Here is a 12,335-nt window from a genome sequence, read left to right as displayed (position 1 = left end):
CTTCTAATATTTCTGTTCTGGTATTACATTATTTTTAAAGAATATGTTTTCGGCGATTTCAGTTGCAAGATGTCATTCATCCTATATTCTAGTACCCATTTACAAGAGTACTTGCACAGAATTCTCTTCCTTATATGTCTAGCTTCTTCACATATTTATTGGAAAATTACAATAACCTAAAGCTCCTAGAAAATTGCCCATTCTTTGAAAAAGTAGTCCACATTTTCACTTGGGAAAACAAGGGTTATTTCACAATAGCTATTGTCATCTTGTATCTTTTTTTTAGCTAGCATTCTTGACCCTAGGCCTTAGAATAATAGTGTACACTCATAGGGAAAGTCAGTATGATTTACTGTTTTGTCAGTAGTGACACTTTATTATACATGTAAGGGGAAAATCAATAAAATATTAGAGTGTAAATTTGCGTCTCCTTCGCCCAAAAAGTCTATTAACAGATCAAAACAGGTTGTAACCTGCGTGAGAAAATCAAATCTGCAAGTTCCAAAAATATATCTTTACAACTTATGGGTCATCCACAATTGTCTTATTTCTCTGGCTCAGCATAGAATCAAAGACCAGGCCTTTCGCCACCCTGCTGTGCCAGGTTAATTACATTTGTCTTCCGCAGCAGGAACAACAGCTTCCCCACACAAAGGGAGCAAATAACAGTGCTTCACTCCGCTCCTGAGGAGTAAAGGTTGGGGTCTGAACTATATCTGCATCAGTCAGTCAGCTGTCACATACCAGGGATTGGCCTGCCCAAGTCCAGACCTCTGAAGCCAATACAAGAGAGGGCTCCCCATTGAAGACTTGGTGTGAAAGTCCCTGGCGGTGATGTCAGCAAGGAGTGGAGCTGAAGCTCCTACAGTAGATTGGACTAGTGACTCCAGTCTTCTGTTCTTTAAAAACTCTTGCACAAGGGGGAGACTCTCTTAGTTGGTGTTTTTTTGCTCTGCACTGCTGGACCCTGGGCTGTCATGGACAACTGGAAGGAGGAATCCCCTGATACCCAGGCAGGTTTGTGAAGAATTGGATTATAGGCCTGAATAAGATCTTGGCAGGACTCTCGTCTTCCCTTCGCAGCGGAGTATCCAAGGACTCTGCCAAGCTGAATGTATTCTGCCTGCCGTATTGAGATGTGTGCTGGCTGAATCGCCGTCTGAATCTACAGACTCTTTCCCATTGCGTGAGTGGCGCACTGTTGTTGAAGGGGCGACCTCCTCTGTTGGATAACAGTACTCCATTGCCGTCAGGTCAGCAGGTTTGCACTGAGCTTATTTAGATGTCCCCATTGTGCTGGTGTTGTCCTAGTGGCAGTTTGCTGATGGAGTGGAGACTGGTAAGTACTACTGATTTATGTGTCCGTACACATTTATGTTGTGTTAGCTTCGACAATATATGCAGGTAATGTGTTACACTCCTTTTCCTCCATATTGCATAGCACACAAACAACACACACACACAGGCACCACAACACATACAACCACCACAATAACATAGATTTGTTTATGTGTCAATACAGGTGTGTTCATTTTACCTTGATAAGTTGTAAAATGTACACTTAATGCATTACACATACAAAAAATGTATGTAAGAGCAATGTAAAAATACACAAGACTAAAGGAATTGTCAACACACTATTCACAGTAAGAGAAGTGTAAAAGAAGCTTACCTTAGATCCAGGTGACAGTGGAGTTGATTAGCATTGTGGTCATGTTGTAGCAGTATTGGGAGGACCTGGACAGTGGGGTTCAAGACGGAAACGGAAGTGGGTAACAGAAAAAAGGTATGTTTCTACCTCATTTTCTTCGATTCCACAATCCACACACACACAAAGTTGGAGGTACCTCTGCCACAGTTTCCTTGATGGAAAGGCACATTGTGATTGGCCCGGCGGTAATCTTGGCTGGACTCCTGCCAACAGCTACTTCTGCCTATGACGCCGTCAATTCGGTTGAAAATTCTTAGCAGTCTGGGGCACTCGGGCAGTCTTTCGTCCATGGACCCGCTAACATATAAATAGAGCGGGCGGACAGCCAAATAGGCGAGAGGTGAAACCTCCGAAAAAGGGATGGTGGGACCATATCTGCCAAGATCTAAATCAGGCCCATGTCTTTACAACAATGTATGGAAAATATATGGAATTAGAGGACAACATATGTTTAAATATCTGCAAGTTTTTCACTGGAGTTCTTAATCATGTAATTAGAAGAGGAACCGCAAGGGAGCACAACCTCTTTGAAAAGTATGAGAGTACATACCTGAATAGTATGGGTGTGATTATGGCAATACAGGGCCCCCAATGGACCTGTAGTGGGCTTGCTAAACAACAACCACATCGACAGATGAGGCATTGGGAGGGAACAGTTGTTGATCTAGTGGCAGGTGGTATTTTGGGGAGTACAGCTGGAATTGCCTCGCTGACTGGCCTTCTTCCTTCTAGTTGCCGGTTTTTCCATTACTTGCAAAATAGGAGGAATCATGAAAACACATCGGAACTGTTCAATTTTGTCCCAGGACTCCCCACCAGGACAAATTCTCCCAATTCAGCATGGCATATCATGGTTGCAGTACTTTCAGGCACGGACAAGATGTAACGTAGAAATTTATTTTCCATAGTTTGAATTGAACTAATATTTGAGTAACCCCACAAACCTGATCCATAGGTGGCTACCGCTAAACAGGTTGCCTTATAAATAGTTAAAATTTCCTTTATGGGTTTTTTTCCCTAATTTTTTCATAAAACATTGTAGGGCCATGATAGTTTTGGAAAACAACAGAGATCTAGCATAAATTGCACTAGTCCATGAGCCACTTTCATGAAACAAAATTCCCAGATATGGGAAGATGGAGGTATTTTCTAAGGGATTGGAATTTATAAAAATTGGCTTCAGATGCTTGCTTGTTCTTGACCCACAATACATAGATAGAGTTTTGGAGCAGTTAATTTTCAAGTCTAAGCCAAGCATGAAGCTATTAAAAGATGTAACCAAAATTTGTAGTGCCATTGGGGTTCGTGCCATCAAAACAGCGTCGTCAGCGTACATCAGGGCAGGGACAGGCCTCCCACCCACCATAGGCATGTCCCTACCCTCCTGCACAAGACGTTTCTCCAAGCCATTTATATATAGCAAAAATAAAAAGGGGGCTAAAACGCACCCTTGGCGTACACCCCGACCAATCCCAAATTGTCTACTACATTCTCCATCTTTCCCATGACGGACACTTGCAGTGGCCCCGGAATATAGATCTCTCAAGAAGCATATAATAGCATTGTCTACCCCCAATTCAACCATAATTGCCCACAATTTATTGTGTGACACACAATCAAAAGCTGACGATAAGTCAACAAAAGTGAGGTATAGACGTTGTTTTTTAACCCTTATATACTTCTGTTGCAAGATAAACAAATTCAGTCCTTGCTCTATAGTCCCTAAACCCCTTTGGAACCCAAATTGAAAATCACTTAGCACCCCATTATCTTCTGCCCAGATTTGCAGCTTATCTAAAACCACTCTCCCCAAAATTTTTATAGAAGAGTCCAATAAAGAAATTGGCCTGCAACACGTGCAATTCTGCCTGTCACCTTTCTTGAAGATTGGGACTATAATCGATGTAAACCAGGTAGGAACTAAACCTTTTGCCAAAGCAACATTAAAAAGCTGGACTAGCAGTGGCCCCCATAATTCGGTGTTGGCCTTATAGAGGTCTGCTGGTATACCATCTGGTCCAGCCGCCTTACCCCCCTTGGTTGCCTTCAAGCTCGCAAGAACTTCAGGAAGGGTTACAACCAAGACTTTAGATGTATCTAAATTTAACAACGTAGGGTCCTGGCCTGTATCAAGGACTGGTTCCACAGCCCTGTAAAGGGAGGAAAAATGCGCCACCCACTCATCTTCTGGGACGGCGATTTCCATGCGTGCCTTTTTTTCATATATGAGGGGGGTGTTAATAACCCTTCAAAAAGCTGCCGAATCCTTTGATTGTGACGCTGCACATAATTCATCCCAAGCCTCCCTTTTTATGGAGACCTTCCTATCCTTCAGTACTATGTTATAGTCCCTCCTCAAATTTCTAATTAGGGTTACATCCCGTGGTCTTTTGTGTATCGCATGTCTAAGCTCTGTTAAGGCTTTAGTACATTTCTTGTCGAACCATTTCCTGTTAGACTTTAGGGAGTTTTTCCTTGCAACCCACAACGCCTCCTTAATTGTGGTAGAAATAATATTAAAATGAGTTAAGATTTCATTACTCTCAGCATGCTCGTTCAAACAGATCAAAAAGCTACTCATACACTTATTCAGTAGTTTGGACAAAAAATCAACCGGGACCACTCTACTCCATTTAAGGCTATAACCGTTTTGAGTACCTAGCTTCACATCCTGCGCCATATACCTGGAACCTACTATATGATCGGGTGCAGCAAATAGGTTCTCCATTTTTACTACCTGTGGGTAGTGGTCACTTAATGGTAGGTCCATGATACTAGAGTTAATCAATCTGCCCGCAGAGCTATGTGTACACAAGCTAAAATCAATAATAGACGAAGCCCCCCGCCCCACAAATGTTGGAACAAATGGCATTGTGTGGTGGGCTAACTCATTTGTAAACCCGAAATCAAAATTCAAAATCATCTCATTTAATGAATCACCTAGTAGGGTATGTTCAAATTGCGTCAAGTTAATATCCTGTTCCAACATCAGGCCGCAAATACCCTTCTGACCCTTTTTACACAGAGTACAATTAAAATCACCCCCCCATAATACCATGACTTCACCCTTTTTTTTTATATCAAATTCATGCTGTATGTCTACAGTTATAGTGGCAAGTACATCCTTAATCATGCTACTTAAACAGTTATTATAAAAATTAATAAGAACAATCGTTGGACCCTTCCTTGTGTCTATCACTATTTTCTGATAGTAACTGGATCCAGAAGAAAAGGAGATCTTATCATAAACTAGCAGGTTCGATATATACACAGTCAATCCTCCCTTGGGTCTTCCGTGTGCAACCCCCACCGCAGGTGTAAAATAAGTTTTATAGCCATTAAGGTGTATTGGTGCGGTGGTCCAAGTTTCTTGTAAGGCTAGTATGCCCACGTCGTCAATAACATCACCCCAGGATGGATTGGAAATTTTCTGTTTTAAACCTGCCACATTCCAAAAAACCACCTTGCAATATTCTTCTATGGGTAACGCTTCTGCAATAGCTCCAGTTTGACTACCCTGACTCCCTTGTGTAATCTCATCTACCCCATGAATTTCATGTGTCTCCACAAACCCCAAAAGATTTATAAGCCCCAAATCTACAGGTTTAGTTTTCTTAAAAACCTCTTCTTTTGTCATGGGGAGTCAATCCACCGCTTCCAAACAATCAAACCGGTTATAACACGGAAAGATCGGAGGGAATTGCAGATTGCCTAACCATCCTGAATCGTGGCTTTGTGGATGGCAGTAAGGAGGCCTCGCTCTATGTTTAACCACATTCCAACCATCTTCATTTCTCCCTCCCCATTGTGTGTTATAATGGTTGCTATCAGAAACCAGACCCTTGTTACCTCCTTGGTGTCGGTTGTCCCTGGTCCAACTCCACCTGTTGTCCGGGTGTTCACCCTCAGGGTAAAAATAAGATAGTGCCCTAGCCGTAATAGACAAACCATGGTTTCTTGGGGGTCTTGATGTGATGTATTCGGCAGTTCGTGGGTTCTCAAATGTTATTACCACACAATCGCCGTGTGCCCTTTTTTTTATTATACCCAATCCATGGAGCCCTTTCAACCATCAGAATATTACTTCTGATAGCTGGCGGGAGAGGGTAGTTATCATTCAACCAATGGATGGTTTTATTTACAAGTCCCCCATTATTTTCATTTGAATTTGTATCTAATTGAGGGTCTCCTGTGAGAACCACAACGTACGGTGCAGCTTTTGGGGGTAAGTGTATATTTCTACGCACCTCCCTTTTTACTGGATTATCTTTATCCTGTCATAGTTTGGGAGTTTGTGGGACTGACACTACTTTATCAATCGGGGCGGGAGTTTTAGGTGTTGGTATAATTTTTGATGGTTGATTAGTGGTAGGAACACTTTTACCAGCTACGGGTGGCCTGTTCGTCATAGTTTTTACAGGAGGAACTTTATTATTCAAGTTAAAGCTAGGGGCACTAATATCTTTATGAATATTTTTTAATACTGTTTCCAAACATCGTAACCTAACCTCGATGGGTTCGAGGAGAATCTTTAGCATTTCAAAGAGGTCATTATTAGCCATGCTCAGGCTACTACTGTCCTCACTACCTCTAACTTGATTATTTACTACACCGCTTAGTTCCAGAATTTCCTCCAAACTGCTATCTAAAACAGTTTCATCTGGGAGACTTAATGGTAGGCCAATGTTTGCCTGGAGGCCTCCCCTAACATCATTAGTATGAGCAACTGGATTGCTGCTCACATTCAAAGGCGCAGAATCTAAAATAGTTAGATCTTGATCCTTGCCAATGTTGGCTTTTTCCCCCTTGCGTGTGGTGGGTTTAATGGTCTTTTGATTATTAATCTTCTGTTTAGGAATTGCCCCCTCTTTCATACCCCTTTGATTTAAAGCACTAGCTATGGATAGGTTATTGGTCTCATTTTCAGCTGGGCCACTATCCACTAGCAACGAGAGATTAGGAGTTGCCTCCAGGCCTTCCTGGGAGCCTAGACCATCGTTCTGTACCTTTCCTAGATTGTTCGGAACAGATACACTATTAGGAGTACAAGCTTGAGCAATAGGACCTAAAGAGGAGCGTCTAGCCGCGGCTAGATCTTGAGACACCCTTCTGTCCATAAGTGTAATTCCTTCATCAATTAAAGCATTGGTGCGGACAATGAAATCATCGAGGGTACCAGTCAGTTTCTTTACTCCTGCAGCAGCCATGCTTCTGGTTTTTGGGCAATTCATGGCAGACCCTACGAGTACACGGCAATGAGGCGGAAGGAAATGTTGGCAAGTACAACTGGCAGTCTCAAAGTGTCAATAGCCTAATAGGTCACAATAGTGAGTAACATGAATGGTTAGCCAACTTACAGTTCAGATGTCCCACTGTCCCACTGTCCGTGAGCTAATGGCAGTCAGGCAGATTTTCTGGCCCAGGCCAGGCTCCTCAGGCCTCTGAGGGCCACAGAGGGCCCGCGCTGTGCCCCGCTCGCGTCCCGCTACGCGGAGGGGGCGCTGGTGTTTTAAGCACCTCCGGGCGCCTACATGCGCGTCACTACTGCGCGTCCCCGCTAAGGCTCCTGGGGGTTGGAGTCCCCTCGCTCTGCTGTCCGCGTTGATGATGGTGAAAGGCGGCAGCAGAGTGGGCTCAGCTCCTGGATCCGCTGGCGGACTCGTTCTCTTGCCTCCACGCAGGTAGCGTCTCCTCCTGCTTGCTCCAGGACCGGCCGCTGGCCTCCTCGCCGACCCGGTGGGTGCTGCTCTTCCGCACGCCGCAGACCGGCTGCAGCGGCTTCCGCTTCCGCGATCTGTCGGTAATTAGAAGAGGAACCGCAAGGGAGCACAACCTCTTTAAAAAGTATGAGAGTACATACCTGAATAGTATGGGTGTGATTATGGCAATACAGGGCCCCCAATGGACCTGTAGTGGGCTTGCTAAACAACAACCACATCGACAGATGAGGCATTGGGAGGGAACAGTTGTTGATCTAGTGGCAGGTGGTATTTTGGGGAGTACAGCTGGAATTGCCTCGCTGACTGGCCTTCTTCCTTCTAGTTGCCGGTTTTTCCATTACTTGCAAAATAGGAGGAATCATGAAAACACATCGGAACTGTTCAATTTTGTCCCAGGACTCCCCACCAGGACAAATAACCCTTTCCCTTACTGCCTTTCAAAGTCTGTGCCGCCACTGCCTGTCATTTTCTTACCTCTTTGTTCCATGTTGACTTCCTGAAGCCGATTTCATGCTCTCAAACCCAAACCGGCACCTTTCCTCCTTCCTCGGCCTAGGCTGTACCACATGGCAGTTTTCGTGTCTCTGCAATCATCAAAAAGAGGGCTCCCCGAGGCCCAGAGAGTGTGCATCTTACCTTGTTCGCCCCAAAGTACTCATCGCTGCTAGTCTCTGGCTGAAATGTATCTTCCTACGTTCTGGTTGTGCCTCTTCTTTATTATGTTCACCTTGGTTTCCGAGACACATTTAATTGACGTTCTTGAAAGAGTGCTTCATAACGAGCCTCTCAAAGACCCCTTGTGAGATCATAGTCTTTTCTGTCAATGAAACTGGGGCTTTAGGTGCGCTGTCCTCTTATCATTGCTGCTGTATTCCTCCAGTACAGACTGACTTTCAGGCACCAAACAGCTGCATTAGCCTAAGCGGCAGTTTCTGTCTTTGGAACCGTGATGACCTCTTTGTTTAATACTTCACAAATCCCAGAAGCAGCCGCCATCCGTTCTAGTCTTCACTTGTATGTGGATAATGAAGACCTTAGACAAGGCTACTTCACAGGACTTCCAGTGGCACTATGGCCACAACCAATGTATGTGCCTTTACATGTCTTACTTTTTTTTTGTCTCTTGACTCTTTCCCTTCCTGTGTTAACTAATGTCTTCAACCGTTAGTATCTGTCTAACATTTTTGTTTTTATTTTTCCATTCGTGATTTCTCTTAACACAACAAAGCACCTACATTACACCATGGAGAACCTCAACATTATGCTAAGCAGAAAATCCTTTTTTTTTAAAAACTTTATTTTTCAGTTTTATTAATCAAAAGACAGCAGTAGGGTGATACTATTAACAGCACATGGCAGTTCTTAATGAAGAGCGCGAACAGTCAGCCAATGAACGCTCGGACCAAGCAGAACATTATTACTTTCTGGTTTTGACCCAACTAAAACATTCTGACGTCTATTGTTGTACGAGTAAACATGGTGTAGTGGTTGCTATTTTCACATGTGAGCTTCGTGTAGTAGTTACTCAGTGTTTTCTTTGGCTACAGGAGAACGTTTATGAGCACTACTTTTTCTTATACATCAGTGAACACTGCTGTGGTCTGGAAGTTAATATATTTTGGTGTATATTGTACACTGTCCAGCATTGTTCATGGAGGGAGGTAGGGATTGTTCTAGATGGCAACATTGTTAATAACTTGTGGGCCGGATATGCATTAAAGTGGATTATTCTAAAGAATTCTTCCGGACACTCCTTAGTTGTCATAAGCAGGCCATTGCATGCACAGTGGACAGATGCTAATTATTCACGTTTTCTATTAAATTTGCTAGTTGTGTACTCGGGCAGCTGAAGGAGAGCTGTACCACACTTCTGAAGGCCATACTCACATTGACCAAGAATTAAACAAACATGAACTCGTTCCAAACCTATTTCTGTAAATATTGTTTTAATCTGAACAATTCTCGGATTGAGTAAAAGCACCCTGCTCAATTTAAATGTGCCTGGAAGAAAGAGGCTGTCTTAGGGGTTTACTTTGGTAGTGAAGGTTAGCAATGTCTTTTTAGTCTATTTTTTTCTTTTCTTTTAAGTGATGTGCATCAATGGTACCTACATGACTAAATATATTTATTTTGCAGAACCGTGTACTGTGATGAGGCTGCAGGTGAATGCTCTGGGATTAATGTACATCAGCCTACAGCATTTGCTCACAAGGTGCTGGAAGTCTCTGGAGTTTCTCTCTTCTGGGATGAATTTCCTGTGAAATCTTCTCCGGTGTGCTCGACTGCACGCGTGGTAGGCCATTATTGATATTAGCTGACATACTTGGTAACTGATATTGTGAATTGTAATATTGTTCGGAGATGTGCAGCACAGAGTAAGTTAACTCAGTTGAAGCCTGTAAAAATTACCATATTGAAGAGGCAAGAGTACCTGCGGTCAGACCTGGGTAAGAATATTCTATTCTCTCACACCAGTTATTCCAGCAGAAATGCAAAAAAGCCATAATTGCTGGAAACCTACCTCGTTGTTGTCTATAGAAACATCCATAGGTTCTTCACTGGCAATAATAATGCTCTTTCCACTAACACCATAAATAATTGAACAAGTTAATGGGACTGTAGGCAGCACCTTCTTAATTTGCCCTCCTCTTCAGAGTGACTATTTCTGCGCAGAAGGGGAGAGTACTCCAGATATCTACAGTCACAGTGTTGTAATTGTCTAAAAATTTCAGTCAAATTCTGGGTCCTTCATATCCATATCTGGCGCCGAGGTTTTCGACTCCAATACCTCAGTCACCGCCGCCTTCTGGCGTCGGACTGATGGTATCCCGGATTCGATCGAAGCAAGTGCCTGCTCCGGAGGGGCCTTCTTAGATGCCGGCACCGTTGTAACTGGCAGCAGCGATCCAGGAGGGAAGCACAGAGACTGCTGGAGGAAAATAAGTACAGCAGGAGCCTGAGGAAGGGGAGATCCTCGACTCCATAGACGACTTCGAAGTTCTGCAGGAGGCCAGTGGCCTGGATACTTCCCCTGAATGGGAGCTTTCCTCTTCAAAGGCCTTACCTTCTCCGGATGTTGCCCCTTACCACACAGTCATCAGGAAGGCTGCTGATTTGTTGGACCTTCAGTTTCCTTCAGCTGAGGTGAGGTTCAATTTATTGACTAGGTTTTGCATTCCCCCTCCTCTACTGTTGAACCTCTGCTGCCTTTTAATGAGGCCTTGTCAGAGCCGATTATGGAGGTGTGGCAGAACCCCTTGTCTGACCCTGCAGTTTCTAGGTCAATGGCTAAGCGTTACAAGCCTGTTCCTGGTGATACAGCCTTTCTCTCTGCCCGTCCTTTTCCAGGAAGCTTTGTGATTCAGGCTTCTTGTTCCAAACAGTCTGCTGGGTCTTTCCCTTCTCCCCCGGGGAATAGAGACTCGAAGAAACTTGAACAGTTGGCCAAAAAGGTGTTCTCCTCAGTATGTACGTCTCTTAAGTCTGCAAACACCATGTTTGCTAGGGAGGTACATTCATGCACTGATTGGATACTGTCAAGCAAGTAGCTTCAAAGTTGCCTTATGATGATCGTGTTCACTTTTTGGAGGTACTGTCAGACACTCGTGACATGCATGGCTTAGGTCGTCAGGTTTCTCTCCTGATGTACAAGCTGCTTTGCTCGACCTACCCTTGGATGGATCAAGACTGTTTGGGGCAAAGGCGGATTCTGCCCTTAAGCGTTTCAAGGACAGTAGGGCTACTGCAAGATCCTTGGGCCTGCAGTCCCATCTTAGGGCCTCTGATTACAAAAGGTTTTTAGGCTTTGGAAAGGTCGCTTCCTTTCAAGGCCGTCAACAATCACAGTAGCAAAATCAGCAGGATCCTTTGTACAAGTCATACAGAGGGAAGGGTAGGGGCCGTCTGCGAAGAGCTGCTCAACTTCAGTCCTCCGCCTCCTCCTCCCCTCCTGCCCCCACCGCCGGTACCGCGGGAAAGCAGCTTTAGATCCCCATCTTGGTCCTGTAAGGGGCCGGGTGTCCCTTTTTCTACAAGATTGAAAATCGGTTACTTCAGACCGTTGGGTTTTGAATCTTGTGGAAAATGGGTTCATCCTAACTTTTCAAGAGTTGCCACCTCCTTACCCTCCTCGCCAGGAATGTTGTTCAGAGGACCATTTACTGCTTTTACAGCAGGAGGTTCTAGCCTTGTTGCAGAAAGGTGCGAAAGAGGTGGGTTCAGAGCAGGAAAGGGGTCAGGGATGCTACTCCCAGTTTTTCCTGATTCTCAAGAAGAACGGTTAGTTGAGACCGATCCTGGACCTCAGGGTTTTGAATTGAACAGGAGACATTCAAGATGCTGGCCCTCAGGTTCTTCTAGCGCTGCAGCAGGAAGACTGGATGGTGTCGATCGATTTGCAAGATGCATATTTCCACATCCCTATTCTCAAGTCGCATCGGAAGTATCTTCAGTTCATGGTAGGATCTCAACACTACCAGTTTGCGGTCCTTCCATTCAGTCTTACTTCCACACCTTGGGTCTATACCAAGGTGTTGGCGGTGGTGGCAGCACTTCTTAGGATGTCTGGGATTCCTGTTTTCCCTTATTTAGACGACTGACTGCTCAAAGCAAGGTCGCCAGATATGGTGCTGCGTCACTTGCCGGTAACAACGCGTCTGTTGTTCAACTTGGGCTTCTCGATAAATGAACCCAAATCTCACCTGGTGCCCTCTCAACGCAGCCTGTTCATAGGGGCAGTTCTGGACACTACTGTGTGTCGAGTATTGCCACCTCCGCAGAGGATTCCCGACATTCAGGAGATGATTCCTTTGTTTCACGATGGAGCAGTTGTTCCAGTCCTGACGGTCCTACGCCTGCTCTGTCTGTTCGCTTCCTGCATACTGTTGGTCAACCATGCACGCTGG

General features: G+C 44.5%; 1 protein-coding gene across 1 annotated transcript in view; it reads left to right on the top strand.

The window, feature by feature from the left end:
* The window catches only part of ATG2B (autophagy related 2B), a 1,105,913-nt gene that overhangs the window by 99,620 nt on the left and 993,958 nt on the right, over positions 1–12,335 (top strand). The window contains exon 5 of the mRNA XM_078660122.1: positions 9,568–9,724. Coding sequence (XP_078516248.1) covers positions 9,568–9,724 — 157 coding nt within the window. The remainder of the gene's footprint in view (positions 1–9,567; positions 9,725–12,335) is intronic.

Source organism: Lissotriton helveticus, chromosome 9, assembly GCF_964261635.1.
Source record: "Lissotriton helveticus chromosome 9, aLisHel1.1, whole genome shotgun sequence".
In the NCBI taxonomy this organism is placed as follows: domain Eukaryota; kingdom Metazoa; phylum Chordata; class Amphibia; order Caudata; family Salamandridae; genus Lissotriton; species Lissotriton helveticus.
The sequence above is the reverse complement of the archived record's forward strand: the minus strand, read 5'-3'. Positions and strand labels throughout refer to the sequence as shown.